This window comes from Lissotriton vulgaris, chromosome 1_1 (genome assembly GCF_964263255.1).
Source record: "Lissotriton vulgaris chromosome 1_1, aLisVul1.2, whole genome shotgun sequence".
NCBI classification, from domain to species: Eukaryota; Metazoa; Chordata; class Amphibia; order Caudata; family Salamandridae; genus Lissotriton; species Lissotriton vulgaris.
Genome location: NC_141685.1, coordinates 666,241,456 through 666,262,821, shown reverse-complemented (window position 1 = coordinate 666,262,821; position 21,366 = coordinate 666,241,456). Strand labels below are relative to the sequence as shown.

At 43.0% G+C, this 21,366-nt stretch overlaps 1 protein-coding gene and 1 pseudogene across 2 annotated transcripts in view; one reads left to right on the top strand and one right to left on the bottom strand.

Annotated features, from left to right (window-relative positions):
• Window positions 1–21,366, bottom strand: part of OLFM3 (olfactomedin 3) — a 675,349-nt gene that overhangs the window by 193,411 nt on the left and 460,572 nt on the right. For both annotated transcript variants that reach the window (XM_086954320.1, XM_086954316.1), the window contains exon 3: window positions 16,857–17,012. In XM_086954320.1, the coding sequence (XP_086810446.1) occupies window positions 16,857–17,012 (156 nt within the window). The remainder of the gene's footprint in view (window positions 1–16,856; window positions 17,013–21,366) is intronic.
• LOC147747624 (small ribosomal subunit protein uS5 pseudogene) lies at window positions 9,743–10,565 on the top strand (annotated as a pseudogene).

Sequence of the window (21,366 nt, the reverse complement as noted above, 5' to 3'; positions counted from 1 at the left end):
TACATCTCCCCCTCGCAAAACTCGTCAGAAACCATGGCTTAACATCATCTCCTATGCCAATGACTCCCTGCCCATACTCTCTCTCACCAAGGAACCCAACATCACCAGGCACAACTTCCAATAAGGTATGAAAGCCATTATGACCTGGATGAGGGACAGCTGCCTGAAGCTCAACTCAGAGAAAACAGAAGTTCTCATCCCCAGCTCCACCCCCTCTGCATGGGACAACACCTGGTAGCCCCCCACCCTTTGGAAACCCACCGGCCCCTACGGATCATGCACGCAACCTCAGCATCATACTCTACTCATCACTCACCATGAGACATCAACGCCATATCCTCCGCATGGTTCAAAACCCTCTGCATACTTCGAAAGACCTTCAAGTGGATTGCCCCGACTCCAAGAAAATCACCACTCATGCACTCATCACCAGCAGACTTGACTAGGCAATGTCCTTTATGCCAGAATCAGCAGCAAACTCCAGACCATCCAGAAGTCACAGCCAGACTTATCCTTGATATCCCATTGCACAACCACATAACCCATTACCTCTATGACCTGCACTGGCTTCCCGTTAAAAGAAGGAGAACTTTCAAGCTGCTTATGCACACTTACAAGGCCCTCCACAACACGGGGCCCCAATACCTCTATGACCAAATCTCCTTCCAGGCCCCCAAAAGAAACTTCTACTCAGCCAGCCTCTCCCTAGTCAACATCCAATGTTTCCACAGGACCAGAGCAGGGGGAAGATCCTTCTCCTACCTCACAGCCAAGACTGGAATGAACTCCCACTTTACCTCTTAAGGAGCACAACAATGCATCAATTCAGGAAGAACCTCAAGACCTGTTTTTTTTAATGACCCCAGCGGAGCTTCTCACACTCACCCTTAGTGCCTGAGCCCATCATGGGTGAGTAGTGCTCACTAAAACATCCTGATTGATTGATTGATCCCCCTTAAGGCAAGATTGTGCTTACATTACAATTTATAGCCAGTGATATGGCACAGCAAGTTAAGAGAGCATGCCAGCTAACTTCCCTTTAACAACTGCAGTGCTGGCAATGAATCGCCAACAGACCCAATGAACTGTATAGTTTTAAATTTGGGGCACTATCAATGTGACTGTTGGACTTGGCCCTTTTTGCAGGGTCATCCCTAAACTTTTTGCATTTCTCCTAGTTTTTTTTCTGACATGGTGTTGGTGGCTTTAGGGCCCTGGGCACTTTACCACTGCTGTTCAGTGTACAGTGAGTGTACTCTCTTTGTTTAAGATGGTGAGATTGGTCTACACCTGTTTGGCTTATTTAATTTACCCGTCAGTCCCTTGTAAAGTGGTATCTCATATACCCTAGGCTGGTGAATTAAATGCTACTGGTGGGCTTGCAGCGCTGATTGTGCCAGCCACCAAAGTAGCCTTTTAAACATTGCCAGACCTCTGCCATTGCAGGGCCTGTGCGTGCAGTGTTACTGCCGCTGTGACTTGGCACCTAAAGTGTGTGCCATGTCTGTGACCTCCATTTACTGTATGTCAGTCACCCCTAAGGTAGGCCTGCGCTAGCCCTATAGGCAGGGTGCATTGTAGGTAAAAGATAGGACATGTAACTTAAGTGTGTGACATGACCTCCTTCGACACCGCTACCTTCCCGGAGAGCTGGAAGCACGCCGAACTCAGCGCTCTACTAAAGAAGCCATCAGCCGACCCCACCGACCTCAAGAACTACCGCCCCATTTCGCTGCTCCCGTTTCCTGCAAAAGTCATCGAGAAGACCGTCAACAAGCAGCTGGCTGCCTTCCTCGAGACAAACAGATCCCTCGACCTCTCGCTGTCTGGCTTCCGGGCCAACCACAGCACCGAGACCGCCCTGATCGCAGCTACCGATGACATCCGAGCCCTGCTCCACAACGGAGAAACAGCGGCCCTCATCCTCCTAGACCTCTCCGCGGCCTTCGACACTGTCTGCCACCGTACCCTAGTGCAGCGCCTCAGCAACGTCGGAATCCAGGAGAAGGCACTGGAATGGATCACCTCGTTCCTCGCCGGAAGGACACAGAGAGTCCGCCTCCCCCCATTCAGATCAGAAGCCACCGAAGTCATCTGCGGCGTTCCTCAAGGCTCCTCGCTCAGCCCAACCCTCTTCAACGTCTACATGAGCCCCCTCGCAGCCATCGCACGCCAACACAACCTCAACATCATCTCCTACGCCGACGACACCCAGCTGATCCTCTCCCTCACCAACGACCCCGCCACCGCCAGAGCCAACCTACACGAAGGGATGACAGACGTAGCCAAGTGGATGATGAGCAGCCGCCTGAAACTGAACTCGGACAAGACGGAAGTCCTCATCCTGGGATCTTTACCCTCCGCCTGGGACGACTCCTGGTGGCCCCCTGCCCTGGGCAGCGCACCCAAACCAACAGACCACGCACGCAACCTGGGCATCATCCTAGACTCCTCCCTCTCCATGACCAGACAAGTCAATGCCGTCTCCTCGTCGTGCTTCAACATCCTGTGCATGCTACGCAAGATCTTCCGGTGGATCCCCACAGAGACCAGGAAGACGGTCACCCAGGCCCTCGTCACCAGCCGTCTGGACTACAGCAACTCCCTCTACGCCGGAACCACCGCCAAACTCCAGAAGAGACTCCGGCGGATCCAGAACGCCTCAGCACGACTCATCCTGGACATCCCCCATGGCAGCCACATCTCCGGACACATGAGAGATCTGCACTGGCTCCCGGTCAACAAGAGAATCACCTTCCGTGTCCTCACCCACGCACACAAGGCCCTACACAACCAAGGCCCAGGATACCTCAACAGCCTCCTCAACTTCTATGCTCCCACACGCCAACTTCGATCGACCGGCCACGCCCTCGCCGCCGTCCCCCGCATCCGAAGAGCCACCACAGGAGGAAGGTCCTTCTCCTACCTGGCCGCCAAGACTTGGAACTCCCTCCCGAACCACCTCCGCCTGACCCAGGACCACCTCGCCTTCAGGAATCAGCTCAAGACCTGGCTGTTCGAGCAGTAGCGGACCCCCCCTCCCCTAGCGCCTTGAGACCCTCCGGGTGATTAGTGCGCTATATAAATGCTGTGATTGATTGATTGATTGATTGATTGGTCCTGGTAGTGACAAACATCCAATTTTGTTTCTCACTACTGTGGGGCTGCCCTCCCATAGGAAAGCATTGGGGTTTCCCTATTAAGTGTTTAAGTGGTAAGTCCTGATATGAGAGGGGCAGCATGGTCAAGTTTGGTATATTCAGAATAGTGATAATAAATGCTGCGCAATGGTGTGCGCAGATTTAGTATAACTATTTTTGAAATACTAGTTGCTTTGCTAGCGGGCACTGATGTTGTAGGATGAGGTTCAGTATTGAAATATCGAGGGACAAAATATCGAATTATCAAAATATCGACGCCAAAATATCGTGGGACAGAATATAGAATGCCTATCTACATACAGGTAAGTACTAAAATATTGATTCCAAAATATAGAATGTTTAAATATGGTTAACTAAAATATTGAATTTTGTAAATGTATTAAAAATACTAGAAATGTAATGAAATAATGAACATAATTAAATAAAACATAATTAAAATAATGTAAAAAAGCTTCAAATCTAAAAATAATGAATGAAATGTAAAACTTTTTTTCAAATATAAATGTACTTAATAATATTATAAAATAATTATTAATCTTAATGATGAAATATTTAGAACATTAATACAAATATATTGACATAAATATATAAATAAACATATTATATAAATATAAAAATAAATTAAATATAATTAAAATAATTAAAATACCATATTTCATGGTAATTAATAATGAGTGTAACAGTAGTGAAAACGTTGGATAGCGTAGGTGTAAAAATTACTATTCCCACTCCAGTGAGTGCAACAGTAGGGAAAGAGTTGGATAGCAGGGGGGGGGGGGGGGTGGAAATTACTATTCCCACTCCAGGGAGTGCAACAGTAGGGAAAATGTTGGATAGCAATGGGGTAAAAATTACTATTCCCACTCCAGTAAATGCAGCTGTAGGGAAAGCTTTGGATAGCGGTGGGGGGGGGGTAAAAATTACTATTCCCACTCCAGAGAGTGCAACGGTAGGGAAAGCGTTGGTTAGCGGGGGGGTAATATTTACTATTCCCACTCCAGAGAGTGCAACAGTAGGGAAAGCGTTGAATAGCGTGGGGGTAAAAATTACTATTCCCACTCCAGAGAGTGCAACAGTAGGAGATTAAATTAAGTATCAATACCAATAAAAATAATGACCCATTAATTACTATTAACAGTAAAACAGTAGGGAAAACGTTGGATAGCGTGGAGGTAGAAATTACTATTCCCACTCCATAGAGTGCAACAGTAGGGAAAGCGTTGGATAGCAGGGGGGGGGGAAATTACCATTCCCACTCCAGTAAATGCAGCAGTAGGAAAAGCGTTGCATAGCGGGGGGGGGGGGTCAACATTACTATTCCCACTGCAGAGACTTCAACAGTAGGGAAAGTGTTGGATAGCGTAGGAGTAAACATTACTATCCCTACTCCAGAGAGTGCAACAGTAGGGAAAGCGTTGGATAGCGTGGGGGTAAAAACTACTATTCCCACTCCAGAGAGTGCAACAGTAGGAGATTAAATGAAGTATCAATAGCAATAAAAAATTAATTAAAAATAATGACCCATTAATTACAATTAACAGTAAAACAGTAGGGAAAACTTTGGATAGCATGGGGGTAAAAATGACTATTCCCACTCCTGTAAATGCAGCAGTAGGGAAAGCGTTGGATAGCGGGGGGGGGTAAAAATTACTATTCCCACTGCAGAGAGTGCAACAGTAGGGAAAGTGTTGGATAGCGTATGGGTAAAAATTACTATTCCCACTCCAGAGAGTGCAACAGTAGGAAAAACGTTAGTTAGCCGGGGGGGGGGGGGGGGGGGGTAAAAATTACTATTCCCACTCAGAGAGTGCAATAGTAGGGGAAGCGGTAGATAGCGGTGGGGGTAAACATTACTATTCCCACTCCACAGAGTGCAACAGTAGGAGATTAAATTAAGTATCAATACCAATAAAAAATTAATTAAAAATAATGACCCATTAATTACAATTAACAGTAAAACAGTAGGGAAAAGTTTGGATAGCGTGGGGGTAAAAAATACTATTCCCACTCCAGAGAGTGCAACAGTAGGGAAAGCTTTGGATAGCGGGGGGGGATTACTATTCCCACTCCAGCGAGTGCAACAGTAGGGAAAACATTGGAGAGAGTTGGATTAAAAATGACTTTTCCCTCTCCAGTAAATGCAGCAGTAGGGAAAGCGTTGGATAGCGGGGGGGGGTAAAAATTACTATTCCCACCGCAGAGAGTGCAACAGTAGGGAAAGCGTTGGATAGCGTATGGGTAAAAATTACTATTCCCACTCCTGAAAGTGCAACAGTAGGAAAAAGGTTTGCTAGCGGAGTGTAAAAATTACTATTCCCACTCAGAGAGTGCAATAGTAGGGAAAGCGTTGGATAGCGTTGGGGTAAACATTACTATTCCCACTCCAGAGAGTGCAACAGTAGGAGATTAAATTAAGTATCAATACCAATAAAAAATTGATTAAAAATAATGACCCATTAATTACAATTAACAGTAGGGAAAACTTTGGATAGCGTGGGGGTAAAAATTACTATTCCCACTCCAGAGCGTGCAACAGTAGAGAAAGCATTGGATTGCGGGTGGTAAAAATTACTACACCCACTCCAGAGAGTGCAACTGTAGGGAAAGCTTTGGATAGCGTAGGGGTAAAGATTACTAATCCCACTCCAGAGAGTGCAACAGTAGGGAAAACTTTGGATAGCATAGGGGTAAAAATTACTTGTCCCACTACCGAGAGTGCAACAGTAGGGAAAGCGTTGGTTAGAGTGGGGGTAAAAATTACTATTCCCACTCCAGGGAGTGCAACAGTAGGAGATTAAATTAAGTATCAATACCAATAAAAAATTAATTAAAAATATTGACCCATTAATAAAAATTAACAGTGCAACAGTAGGGAAAAGTTGGATAGCGTGGGGGTAAAAATTACTATTCCCACTCTAGAGAGTGCAACAGTAGGGAAAACGTTGGGTAGGGTTGGGGTAAAAATTACCATTCCCACTCCAGTGAATGCAGCAGTAGGGAAAGAGTTGGATAGTGAGGAGGGGGGGGGGGGGTAAAAATTACTATTCCCACTGCAGAGAGTGCAACAGTAGGGAAAGCGTTGGATAGCGTTGGGGTAAAATTACCATTCCCACTCCAGTGAATGCAGCAGTAGGGAAATAGTTGGATAGCGGGGGGGGGGGGAAATTACTATTCCCACTCCAGAGAGTGCAACAGTAGGGAAAGCATTGGATAGCGGGGGTAAAAATTACTATTCACTCTCCAAAGAGTAAGAGAATAAATTAAGTATCAATACCAATAAAAAATTAATTAAAAATAATGACCAATTAATAACGATTAACAGTGCAAGAGTAGGGAAAATGTTGGATAGCGTGGGGGTAAAAATTACTATTCCCACTCCAGAGAATGTGACAGTAAGGAAAGCGTTGGATAGCGGGGGTAAAAATTACTATTCCCTCTCCAGAGAGTGCAACAGTAGGGAAAGCGGTGGATAGCGTAGTGTTAAAGATTACTTTTCCCACTCCAGAGAGTGCAAAGCAGGAGATTAAATTAAGTATCAATACCCATAAAAAATAATTAAAAAGAATGACCAATTAATAACAATTAATTACCAATTAAAAAAATGTATTGCTAATTAATACATTAAATACCAATAAATAATTAATTATCAATTAATTATCAATACATATAAATGAAAATAAATATTGACTTTATTACAATTAAATTACTTCCCACCCAATTCCCCTATAAACCCACAACCGGATCCTAATAATAAAAAATACATTGAACACAATTATCAATTAGTCAATTAATAAAAATAAATTACCAATTAATAAATTAATTATCAATACATATAAAAAAATATTGAATATAATTAAATTACTTCCCACCCTATTCCCTTATAAACCCACAACCCTCTACGGAATTAAATTACACACAAATTAAATAACATAACATTCATTACTTTAAAAAAAAAATAAACATACATTAGAAAAATAATACATAATTTCAACACATATACTACCATACATAACACTAAAAAAATGCGATATTATGGGAATCTATATTATAAAATTCGATATTATGGGAATCTAGATCATAAAATTTGATATTGTGGAATTCGATATTTCCTACTCCAATTTCGATATTCTGTCCTGTCTATATTTGATAATTCGATATTCCGTCTATTCTATATTTTTGATTCGATATTCTGTCCATTCGATATTTTGGAATAAATATTTAGGGTGTTCACCGTAGGATGATGCCCTGATGTGACTTAGGCCTAAGGTGATATTGCATAATGTGTTTTTGCTCCTGAATCCTATTGCGTAATGTGTTTATGCTAATAAGGTTTGGGCCTAATATTTTTGATGCCTAATGTGTTATGCCTAAAGTCATGCTATGATATGTTAGGATGGTGTCTAATGTGACTGTGATAATGCTTAGGTCATTATTGTACCAGTAGTTACTGGTTGTGGTTTATATTTACTTACCTGTTCTGATGGTTCTGACCGCGGCCCGATTGGCCTGGTCCTGTATATAATCCCCTGTGAATATTGCCTACTGCCAGTTGTCACAGTGTAAATGTGTGATTATGTTTCTAATGTGTTTATGATAATACAAAGGCTATTTTTGATATAACCTTGTGTGGAGTTTCTTTTGTGGGTTACCTAGTGTGCTGGTGCTGTGTGTGTGTGTTGCGCAAACACTTTACACATTGCCTCTGCGATAAGCCTGACTGCTCTTGCCAAGCTACCGAGGGGGTGAGCGGGGGTTATCTTCAGCATGTAACTCCCTTGCCCTGACTGGTGATGGTTTCTGCCTGGCTTTGGCACAAGCCTTAGCCAACCAGAAATCCCATTTCTAATAGTGACAAATGCATTATGATAATAATAATAATATGATACATGCTGCTGTCACAGAATCACATTAATTCCATGGCCCTCACTGCTGTCATTTCTTTCATAAATGATTTCTTCATGAAAGATAAACGTTATTATTGTATTTGCAATCCATGCCTAATACTGGCTGCAAATTGAACAAAACAGCCCTTTCAAGACAAATGACCCAAAATTAATATATTAATGTTGGTATAATATTAATAATGATGATGATGATGATGACAACGATAACAACAACAACAATATTAATAATATTAATAATAATCATCATTATTATAGCCATTATATTATGACCATGCCCCAGGCACCAAATCAAATATAACTTAAAGGAAAACGTAACTAACAATCACAATTGTATGTGTGCAACCATAACCCCTTGCATGCGCTGCAAATTTTCACACTGCGCGGGTGATTTTAAAAGAGGGCGGGATTTGGACGGCCCTGTCCGTGATCAGCACACGCCCACCGTGACGCATGACGGCCGGGGGCTGTCATGAGCATGCAAGGGGTAAAAACTGAAATTGATCATCTATACTACTATTATAAAGAGAAAACACAACCCTTTGATCCAGGTAATCTCAGGAACCACAGCGCCAATCCACACACCCGATACATCCTTGAAATTGTCAGGGTGTGTAGATGGACATAGGCTACATAAAATAAAAAATAAACGTAAATTTAAAAAATGTACTTTAAAAACAAAGTAGTCCCCTGAAAGAAGCGCCGTCCGCGACGTCTGCGTCATGACATCGAGAGCGCGGGGAGGAGCGGCTTCAGGAACAACAGGAAGAGCGGAGGACATGATCGCGAGAAGGAGCTGCGGACAGGCGGGGAGGAGCGGCGGACAAGCGGTAATGACCAGCGAGAAGCGGACGAGAAGTGGAGCGGTAAAATCAGCAGCGCGAGGAGGAGCGGCGAGTAAGGTAAGTGAACCATCTAAGAGCGCGGGTGCGCAACGAGGGATGGGCGGAGGGACGGGCGGGAGCCATGGGTGCACGCAAGCCTGAAATGCTGCCCCCAGCCCCCTTCTGCCCCGGGCAACACTGGGGCAGGCTGCTAGTTATGATATAACCTCATACTCAAGGGAGTTTCTCTACTTAAATGGAATGTCATACAATTTTTATTGGGATTACATCTTTAAGATGGCTCTGGCATAAAACCCCATGATAGAATAAAATAGAATAGATCATTATAGAATAAAAAACAAATGTGCATGTGTGAACAAACATTTGAATGCTTGAACTCACAACATACACCGTAGAATGTTCTCCAAAAACTGACTATTGCAAAAGTTTGTATTTTTGGCCTTGCTGCTCAGAGCTACTGGTCAGGTCTTGTTTAATAATCTTGTCAGAAACTTAGCTGGAGTGATATGCTACAGTATTGCCACAATCTAATCTAGGCTAATCTGGTATTCAAACTAGGAAGCTGGACCCCAATAACAAGCCTTTTCTGTTTTCTGCTGATAAGGTGATGACCACGCCGTGGAATATAACATGGAAACTCCTGCTTGTACCCCTTTATACCAGTAATAATAACCAAAATGCCCCCTAGCCCCAGGGTAAATGCAAGATACATGCAATCTTATGTATGAATACTTATTCTCGTTAAGAAAGCGCAAGGTTTGGCTATTTATCCTACTGTCTGAGTGTATATCCTAAAACCTTCAGTGGAGATTGTATATGGTTTAATCTTTACCAAATGGCAGACAATGCCGGTGAAAACAGGGGAGGCTTCCGAGGCGGCTTTGGTGGCAGGGGCCACGGCCGTGGAAGAGGACGGGGTCACGGACGAGGACGCGGGGCCCGCGGGAAGGCAGATGACTAAACTAGGTCGGCTGGTCAAGGACATGAAGATCAAGTCTCTGGAGGAGATCTATCTTTTTTCTCTTCCAATCAAGGAGTCCGATATCATTGACTTCTTCTTGGCCTCTTCTCTGAAGGATGAGGTTCTGAAGATCATGCCTGTCCAGAAGCAGACCAGAGCCGGGCAGCGTACCAGGTTCAAGGCTTTTGTTGCCATCGGAGGCTACAATGGCCATGTTGGGCTGGGCGTGAAGTGCTCCGAGGAGGTTGCTACTGCTATTCGTGGGGCTATCATTCTCGCCAAGTTGTCCATTGTACCTGTGCGGCGAGGTTACTGGGGTAATAAGATTGGCAAACCCCATACAGTGCCTTGTAAGGTGACTGGGCGCTGTGGTTCTGTTCTTGTGCGTCTGATTCCTGCACCCCGTGGTACTGACATTGTGTCTGCGCCGCTCCCCAAGAAGCTGCTGATGATGGTTGATATCGATGAATGTTACACCTCAGCTAGGGGCTGCACAGCCACGCTGGACAACTTTGCAAAGGCCACCTTTGATGCTATCTCAAAGACCTTCAGCTACTTGACCCCAGATCTCTGGAAGGAGACAGTCTTTACCAAGTCTCCATACCAGGAATACACCAATCACTTGGCCAAGACCCACATCAGAGTGTCTGTGCAGAACACTCAAGCAGCAGCTGTTCCTGGCGCAACCCCCAAATAAAATGTTCGGCTGGAAAATCAGTGGTTGGAACTGTTAAAAGAAAAAGAAAACCTAAAATGTTGGCATGCATCTTTCAGGCATATCTATCTAGCCCATTAACTCAGATAGATGTTACATTGCTCATTTGGGTGTTCTTCTGACAGACTTATGCCCTCATCTATTCTAGTGAGGCCATAAGTAGAGGTGTGAAAAATGTGCACATTTTGCTTTTGCTTAATAATGCAAAATGTTGCCAAATTTTGGGGAACTGTGCATAGTTATGCAAAAGGCAAATCCATCATTTTGAGGTATATTTTAGCTCAAGACTTATCCCTGTGTCAATATTTGATACGAGGACACATTTTACACAACAAAGGTAATGTGAAAACAAAAGCAGCAAAAACAACAGCTGATTGTATTCTCTTGTTCCTTTGTGTTTGTGGTCAATTTATGCTGCAAATGGAGCATTCGCAGAAAGGTTTTACAGTAAATGGCACGTAATTACACAAAGTGGAACAATGGAGTAATTTCATGAATGTTGTGCAATAAGCATAATGTGAAATTGTGAAAATTACGCAAATTTTCAAACCACATATCACAGCCAGATTTACTTTATGCAGAACCGTTGTATACAGAGCACCAAGAACCAGTGCCAACTTCGCCAGAGACATCAGAGATTTTCTGCACCCCTCAACATTGACTCCAGCACCTTCCTCACCTGCGCTGATCCAAAATCGACCTCCCTACTGGAAAATCTCAGGAACCTCAGTCTCACTCAGTACATTAATTGGACCCACTCAGTACATTATTGGACCCACTCAATCAGTCAGACGCCCCCTGGACTCAGTTTTCTGCTTCAAAATCATAGATGACGGACCATACCCTTGTCAGCTATTCCAGTCCCAAGTCACAGGAGACCCACCACCTCTGGACCTGGCTGCCACCGCTGGAAAATCATCCCAGAGATGGACTGGGCTTCTGCCCTCCTCTCACTTTGACCCAAACCCACCAGCAACCTGTCAGAAGAAATTAACAATTTTAACAACTGGATCACCATGTGTGCCAACCCCACTGCCTCCCTCCATTGTGGCAAAACAACAAGAACACAAACACAAGTCAGCTGATACACAGGGAAACTAGGTCTTGGTGAAATTATAATTATGCTGGTGTAATTGACATAATGTTAGTAATTGGTATGTAACTAAATGTATGTTAAATTACCAAGATAATGCTATTACAACAAATTGGGCAGTTGTGGAAATACATTTTAACACAAGACATACCGCTTGGGTAATTTTCGAATGGCATTTCAAGTAGAATTTTTTATCCAAGTGAAGCATTCAAGTTATTTTTGAGCAAATAGCAATGTTTTAAATGATGGCAGCAGTTGCTTTAAAACGGGTGGTTAACAAACAATTCAGGCACATTTTTTGCCCGAGTGAACCTTTTTGGGTAATTTTTGACTGCAACACTCTAAATCCGAATGTGAGCAACTAGAAGTCAACTCCAATTTACATTTTCGAGCTGTATTTTTACAAGAACCGTCTATTCAAGTTATTGTTTCAGTGCTAGATGCATGCCTGCATAATTGATGCATAATTTTGCATTATTTAGTGCTAATTTCATGTAATTATGCTACAGAAAATTGCACAAGTTTCACACACCCCTAAGAAGAACTCAAGCTAATGAAAAAGCACTGTAATCCACCGGAGTACAAGTACAGAACGAGCCAAGACTCCGTAGACAAAGTTATGTTGGAATCAACCCCGAAAAGCTTCCACCAGCAAATCTAGAAGATGGAGTGCACAGTTCTCACAGACTGCATCAACGCAGGGCCAAGAAACAACAAGGACATATTCACCATCGTCAAAGAGTTAACTGTGCCTGCAGTCACTGCATTTCAGGATCTCTGTAACAATCTATCTGACTTTTTATGCAACATAATCACAACCTTATATGGCCTTGAGGCAAGTATCCCCATCTCAGACAAAGAACAGACCCTGATATTTTGCCCCCTCCATCGCCATAGATGAAACCATGAAGTCCATCTACTCTGGAGCCCAGTTAGACCCATATCACCACCATGCCTTGAACAGGGGATTCATGTTATGTTATGTTAAGTTATGTTAAATGAATTTATATGGCACAACATATACCTGAGGGAGTCTTGGCTCTGATAGCTAGACATAGTATGGGAGCACGGGGTAAGAGATAGATTACAAGATAAAAAGCCAGGTTTTGAGAAGCTTTCTGAAAGCCAGCAGTGAAGATGTGGATCTGATATGGTGAGGCAGAGTATTGCAAAGTCTGGTGACTCCTGCATGGAAGCTGCTGCCGCCCCATCTAGTTTTCTTAAATCTAGATGGTGTGACTGTATTCAGAGATCTAAGGTTCCTGTTAGGAGTGTGCCATGATGTGGTATTTCTCAGAAATTCTGGACCTATGCCATACCGGGCCTTGAAAGTAAGACAGAGTTTTAAATTGTATGCGATTACTAACAGTAAGCCAGTGTAATTCTTTTACGGCCAGGAATACAGACTGATGTTTGGAATTTGAGCAGTGCCCTGGAGGCTGAGTTCTGGAAAACCTGCAATTTATTGAGGTATGGCTTCGGCAGATTGATGTACAGGCCATTACAATAATCTATTTTAGATAAAATGATGGAGGAATTTTCGAGGCGCTGACTGGAATATAAGGAAGAACCTTTTGATGATTCCTAATGTATTATAGGAAGTGGATAGGATGGAATTAACTTGTTTACTGAAATTAAGTTTGTCCTCCAGAATCACTCCCAGGTTTTGAACCTTGGGAGATGGAGTGGGAAGTGGGCCCATCTCTGGTGGCCAACAGTCGGGAGTCCAAAAGCAAGGATTATTTCCAAAGAACATCACCTCAGTCTTCTCTGAATTTAGCTCAAGGCAATGCCTACCCATTCAGGTGCGGATTTCTTTCATGCACGTGTGGAGCCAAAAACCCGTATTATTGGCCTTATTTGCCACAGAGACAACAATTTGTGTGTAATCTGTGTGTGACATGGGAGAGAGACCAAATGATTAAATCAGCTGGGCAAGCTTTGCCACATATAGGTTGAATAGAGAGGGGTTTAGCATGGACCCCTGCGGCACTCCACACGGAAGTAAGAAAGATTTTATCTGATCTTATTTAGCATCACCGTGTTTTTCCTATTGTTTAGGAATGATCTAAGTAGGTCTAAGGCTGCTCCTTTAAAACCCATAGTTTCAAGGCGATGGCATAGTGTTGAATGAACCACAATATCAATGCTGCATTTCCTCCTTCATCAAGAATAGTTTTAAGTTCGTGTGTGGCTGTGATCAGCTCTGAATTAGTGCTGTGCTCTGATCTAAAGCCAAATTGAGTTGGATCTAACCTAATTATGTTCCTTCATGAATTGTGAATGTGTGAGTTGGGAATTCGTGATTTTTTTAATGATCTTGAGTGGGAAAGGAAGTTGAGAGATAGGTCGGTAGTGAGACTGAATGTCTGGGTCAAGATTAAACTTGGAGTTGAAGCTGTTGACTAGGTACTTTGCTATAGGCTCATAAATTTGTTTGAGCTCTGAGGGAGGGCATGGATTGCTCAAGGATCCTGTTTTAATACACAGAATATGATGTTCTACTTGAGTTGGAGAGACTGAACTAAAATTGATCATATGAGAGTGGGAGTCCTTATTAACTAAAGTTTTCTGGGACAGAAGGTAATGATTCCCCAGTGCACAGAACATATTATAAATATGCTGCACCTTATTCCTGAAATAATGAGCAATGTTGTTGCAGGAGGTTTGACTACTGGTACATCCATTGGCTAACAAGACTTTAGTGAGTTTGTTAATAACTTTAAAGAGTTCCCTGACTTAATTATTGGACAATTCAATTTGCGCTTTAAAAGAGCTTGTTTTTTCTTTGACCAGTAGGCTTTTATATTTGGCCAGAGAGCGTTTATAAATTTCCTTCTCCTTAGTTTCATAGTTAAGCCTCCATCTTCTCTCCTGTTGTCTGCATTTTTGTTTTTCAAGTCGGAGCACTTTTGAGCACCAGGGCTCAGAGGGCTTAGTTCTCTTATGTTTGTTAAGTTTCCAAGGGGTGAATTTTGAGAGGGCTTGGTTAAGCCAGGTCAAATAGTCCTGAGTAGACATTTTGGGATCAGGTGAAAGTGAAGGTAAGTCCTCCGAGAGTTGAGCTTGGAGTTGACTGAAGTTCATGCTCTTCCATGCTCGAAAGAGGGTATGACCGTCTAGCGGGCTGGTAGTTGGGATTTCCTTGGTGTCTCTAAGCTCAAAGACAATGGCAGAGTGGTCAGACCAAGAGAAGTAAAATCTGGAATTGCAACCAGGTCATGGTTGCTAAAGATGGCATCCAGTGTGTGGCCAGCAATATGGGCAGGAGTCTGTATCAACTGGGTAAGCCCAAAGGTATTCACAGTCTCCAAAAGGTCCCTAGAGTCTATTTCTTCATTTTGGTCAAGATGGAAGTGTAGGTCCCCCAAAATAGTCGATTCAGAGCTGCAAATTAAACCTTTAAACCTTCAAGTAGTTCAATAATGGAATTGAGAAATCTATTTCTCAGACCAGGTGGGCGATAAATAAGTAGACCTCTAAGGGAATTATTTCTGGTTACTTCACGCCAGTAAAAGGGCTTCACAGTCTTCATTTGATGAGGCGACTAATCTGGTTTTGATCTGCTCCCTGTAAACAACTCCATGTCCCCCTCCTCTTTTTAATGGTCAATCAAGCCTAAAGATGATAAAGCCCTTGTTGTTTGAAAATAGCTCTTGAGTACAGCCTCTGTGGCCCTAGACATTAAAGAAGGATAAGTATGAAGGTACTTAAATGTATTTCAAGTGTCGAATAAGAATTGGAATAAAACCACTCACGCTATCTTATTCTCCTCAAATTAAGTATAAATAAAGCTCATGTATCCATTTATTTAAATATTAATGGGAACTGATGCAATCACAAATGATTTTAATTGTTGCGAAAACATTGACATATGTATATGTCTATTAGTTTTTCTTGAACATTTGTTGAACAGACCTAATCAGTTGCCATCCCAAGATGGCAGTCCCATTTACATGCTGCAAATTGCAGTATGTATAGCATTTTAAGTTTTAAAGTGGTGTGCAGCTGCACAGTAGTGCAAAGAACAGCAAGTCTTCCAAAAGAAAGGATCGTCATAGGATCCAAAAACATACTTTGTGATTGTATAGTATTGTTATTTGTATATCGATTTCTTACCTCTTGCAAGCCCCAAAATGCTGCTCAGTTTTTATAATTCACTATTCATTGGCAACTATGCGAGTGACTAGCCGCGATCCATTCAGGTAAGAGCGGTGATGTGGTGGGGCCGAGTGTGAAGGGATTTCAAGAGATGGCCACAAAGGAAAATTCATTATTTATTTAAGTTTCCCTCGTGGTTATCTGTCAAAATCCCCCCCACCCAGCCCCCCCTCTTACCCGCACAGACCGTGACGCTTTACATGAAACAATCTTAATGATGTGCTGTTTATTTTTAAATTGAAACATGAGGATTTAATAATCCTGAGCTTATAAAGCGCCTGGTTACACTTACCAGTCTGTCCCCGCACCTTACCGCTGAGGAACCCATCCTGGCCTGTTCCTGTGAGGCGCCCACTCCTGGGCACCCCAAGGTGAAGCCAGGCATCCTTAGCGATTAGGGCCGGTGTGGAGATTAAGCAAGCTATTGCCCAGAGTTGCCGAGTGGGACCCATGATTAGAGTAGGCACCGTGGTGAGAATTATCGGGTCCGCGGACATTGAGCCCAAGACCCTGCCGTGACGGGAATTGAACCCTGGTCCCGGGTCCGACCTCTGCATCAGGGTCCCCATTGGACTCTTTCTTTGTTTGTGAAATGTGGAAAAACATTTAGCGGAGGAGGCAGTGGTCCATAAGACCAGTGCAAACTCTTGCCAAAATATTTCAAAAAAACGTTTTTGATTAAAGCAACTCAATTTCCTTTAAGAAAATTGGACTGCTGAAAAAAAGTTACTTTTTTGAAGTTAATCACAGACGTAATGGTCTGATGACCCTTGTATACCACTATGTCTATGATACTGACCAATGGAAATGAAGTGAGTCACAACTTTGGGTCTACCTAATGTTTCCAACTCGGTTCCAGCCCTTATTTTGGGAACCATCCAATTAGTACATATATCGGTTTCCAAAAATAGGATCTGGTTGCAAAAGACTAGTCGCAATTTGCAACCACATTTTGAGACCAGAAGTGTAGTACATAACGTTCTCGATTGTCCACTGTTAGTGGTGAAACAAAATCCTACCTGAAAGTGCTTTGTCATTAAAGTCTTTCGATCATCCTCAATCTGACGAAACTTGGCTTTCAACCCTTTCATTTGTGTTTCCATTTTTAAGACATACTGGAAATCTCGTTGTGTCCTCAGATTCAAGACCTCAATGGACTGAGACATATTCTGGACCTGCGAAGGAAGAAACATGTCTTCATTAGCTTTTTTTACTGCAAGAAAATGCTCAGTTTGAACTTTGCCTCCCCTTTTCAGGGCAGAGTTTGTAAGCGTAACTGCTCGACGAGACAACTTTCACCGGACACATAAACCTGGTCATAAATTCGGATAAAGCCATAAATGTTAACTAATACTTTCATAGACGTTTTAAAACGTTTTAGGAAGAGTAATAACGCTTTACCGATCAACTTTGCAATGTTTATGTCATACTTTCAGCATATTAGTATTTTAAGAATTAAAGCAAAACATTAACACATAATTAAGAAGACGAACTTCGAGTGACATAAACAAAAGGTATATAAACATTGCAGAATATTTTATGGCGATCATCATTTGCTCAATAACACGCTGAATTGTTAAATATAGAGGGGCATATTATCAAGGACAGGCGATACATTATCGCCGCTTTTATCGGCAGGAAACTGCCAATAAAGCGGCGATAATGGCCTTGATAATATGCTCTATGAATTTCAATCGAAGCCCATGTTCGATGTGTTCACATCGAACATGGGCTTCGATTGGAATTCATAGAGCATATTATCAAGGCCATTATCGCCGCTTTATCGGCAGTTTCCTGCCGATAAAAGCGGCGATAATGTATCGCCTGTCCTTGATAATATGCCCCAAAGTTTTGTGCCAAAAGTGAGTACCTGAAAATGGGCGTAGTCTGAATCTACATTTTCAAAACCAAACACGTGTACTTCCATATTGAGAACTTTTCAAAAGCATGCAACAACATTAATGCCCCTTATACAATAGGAAACTAGTTGAGCCGGTCGTACAATTACATATCCCTTATTTCAATAACATAAATAATATTGTTCATGGCTAATACCATTTCATTTTGAACACTGACTTTCCCTGCTGGGGAGCCAATAACTCAAGGGTGGTATTGCATCTTGCATTCTCAGGGGAAAGTGCAGATTCCCCGAGTTGGTTCCTAGTAAGAGTAGAACTAAGAGTGCTAATCATTCCAGTCTACTTGAAGCTAGCACTCCTCACGACTCTTTGGGGTCTCATTTATGAAAATGTATGCATCACTGCGTAAAAACAGCGATGTTATGTTATGTTATGTTAAAAGTTCTTATAGAGCGCAACGTTCACCGGATTGAGTTCTTGGCGCTACAGGAACACGGCCGGACTAAGCTAAGTCAGTGAGCTATTCATCGTAAGCTTTTAGGAATAACCAGGTTTTCAGTTTTCTGAAAAGAAGATGAGCGTTGGTGGTGGTGTTAATGGAGGAATAGAGTTCCAGAGTTTAGGAGCTAACGTAGAGAACCTAAGTCCCCCGTGTTTAGCGCGCCTGAACCTAGGAGTAATTAGGAGGTTGTGGCTGGAAGAACGAAGGATGCGGGGGGGATGTACTTATGGATTTTTTCAGCAATGAACTTTGGGCCTTTGTTTTGTAGCGCCTTGTGAATTATGCATCCAAGTTTAAAAGAGCTACGCTGAGCCACCGGCAGCCAATGGAGTTGTTTCAGCAGAGGTTTGATATGCTGACTAGCCGGAGGTTGAAAGATAAGCCGGGCTGCGTGGTTCTGAATTAGTTGCAAGCGTCTGGCTTGATACGCAGGAATACCCGCATAGAGGGAGTTGGCGTAATCTAATCATGAGATTGTAAGCGCCAGGACAACCAAGGTAAGGGCTTGTGTTGATAGAAATCTTCTAATCTTTTTGATTTTACGTAGGAAGAAGAAACAAGCCGAGAACACGGAGTTTATCTGATTTTTCATTGATAAGTCGCTGCTAATCAGGACCTCCAAGCTTTTTACAGTGGACCCTGGGTGGGGGGCGGACCCAGAAATGTGGGCCAAAAATTGGTCTTCCATGGGTTTGAGGGGCCACCAGTCAGGACTAGCTCCGTTTTATCGGGGTGTAACTTTAGTTGGTTGTCATTCATCCAATTGCTGATAAATGTCATTATGGATTGTAGATTTATCTCAGACGATCTAGTCGGTAGGATGTTGAATATTAGTTGCAGGTCGTCTGCGTAATTGAACGTCAAGACTTCCTTTTCTTTCAGAGCGTGGATTAGGGGCTGCAAATACAGATTAAATAAAAGGTGGGATAAGGAAGATCCCTGAGGGACTCCGCATTGGAGTTTCCCTTTAGTTGAGCCAAAGTTTCCTAGACGGACTGATTGGTATTTGTCCTTTAAGAAGGACTGTATCCACCCAAGAGCTGGGCCCTGAATGCCTGCGCTGTGGACACGGTCGATCAAGATGGAGTGATCGACCGTGTCGAAAGCTGCAGACAGATCCAGAAGAATCAGAGCCTGTGGGGAGTCATGATCGGCCCCGTTTCTTAGTTCATCCATGACTGTCAGGATGACTGTTTCTGTTGAGTGGGCTGGCCTAAAGCCGGCTTGATGAGGGTTGAGGAACATTGATTCCTCTATAAAGGTACTGAGACAATCTGCCACATGTGCCTCCAAAATCTTGCTCAAGTATGGCAGTAGAGATATGGGGCGGTAATTGCTCAATACTTGAGGGTCGGCCCGGGTTTCTTTAAAATGGCTAGAATTTCTGCATTTTTAAAAGAATCAGGGACTATTCCAGTTCTGATAGATGTGTTAAGAAGGGCTATTGCGTCACTATTCACTGCGCTCTCCCTGCGACACTAACAATGCGTCATATTTACAGTATGACGCATCATGTCGCAAAGAGTTACAGATATGTCAGTATTTCTGACGTATCTGTAGGCGCAAAAGTGACGCATTGCTGGAGTGTGTCACAAAAGTGACACAACTCCAGAAATGTGTACTTTCACCCACGCAAGTCCCATGTTGTTAGTGCCTGCGTCAGTCTTACACCTGCCCTGAGGCAGGCGTAAGATTTTGACGCATTAGCATCCAAGAAATGGCGCAGTGAAATCTTATAGATTTCAATGTTCACTTCTATGACTCTTCTTGCGTCAAAACGACCCCCTTCCATTCAATATACCTGACGCAGGTATAATGTGGCGCAGGGGTTTCCAAAGTGACGCATCTACCTAGATGCGCCACTTTGTAAATATGGGGCAACAAGGCACATATTTTACTCTGCTGGTGCGTCACAAAACATGACGCACCAGCGGGGAAAAAGTAGCGCAAGGGCTCATAAATAAACCCCTTAACATGGAGGGATATAGCATGAGATTCCATACAGGACCTCTTCAGCAGTCTCTAGAGAAGCCAATGGGATTTTGGTTAGTCACCAAGTACTATCTTAATCTTTACCAATCACTTTGGAAGTACAACATATAGCTGGCAATCCATCTCTCTGCCATTTTGTTTTATGCTGCATCCCAGTATTATCTATCTTACTTAGTACAATATTTAAATTCACTTTGAGCTTGGAAAGAATTCTCAGTAAATGGAAGACCAGTACTCTATGGTCAATATGTACATAAAGGCGGTTTCTACTGTGTTAGACCTGACACTCTTGGCGTGGTATTCTCCTAAACATATTGTCTTCACTCTTCCTGTTTTTTTTTTATTTGATTTTGTTGACAATAGGACTCTGTGCACTTTACACCTGCTAACTAGTGATAAAGTGCTTGTGCTTGATTGGTTCAGATGCTCCGTCCATCGCCACCCCCTTTTGTACCACTTTGTTTGCCATAAGTTGGCAGGGTATGCTCAGACGTGAGTCCCTTTCTCACTTTGCCACTGGATTCTAGCAAGCCGGGCTGAAGACGGCTAAAATGCCAGAAACCGGTCCTCGGAAGCTTGTTTCCGGTCCAGGGAAGGCATGGTTTGGCAGTTCGGGCTGGACTGTTCCCATGAGGTACAGGGTAGGACTGATTTGCATATGGCCATGTCTGAACTGGGGTGGCAGAGTGGGCTAAAGAATGGTGATGGATTAAACCCAGATCTGTTGACTGGGTGTGAGTGTTTGATTGGTTCAGATGCTCCGCCCGTCGCCACCCCCTTTTGTACCACTGTGCTTTCTCCTTTAGGCATGGTCAAATTGGCTTGCACTTAATTTACTTTTAAGTCTCCAGTAAATAGCACTACATATGCCCATCAAGTAGCCTTTTGAACATGTTTCAGGTCTGCCACTGCAGACTGTAGCGCAGTTTTAAACTGTAATTTTAATGTGGCAAAATATTTCTTTTGCCTGGCCTAAACCTTCCTCTTTAATATATGTAAGTTACCCCTAAGGTAGGTTCATATGGCAGGGTGCATTGTATTTAAAGAGTAGGACATGTGTACTTAACTATACATGTCCTGGCAGTGAAAACTCCTAAAGTCATGGTTCATCATTGTTAGCTCTGTCTCTCCCATTGACTAACACTGGGTTACCTTATTACATTTAATATATACTAT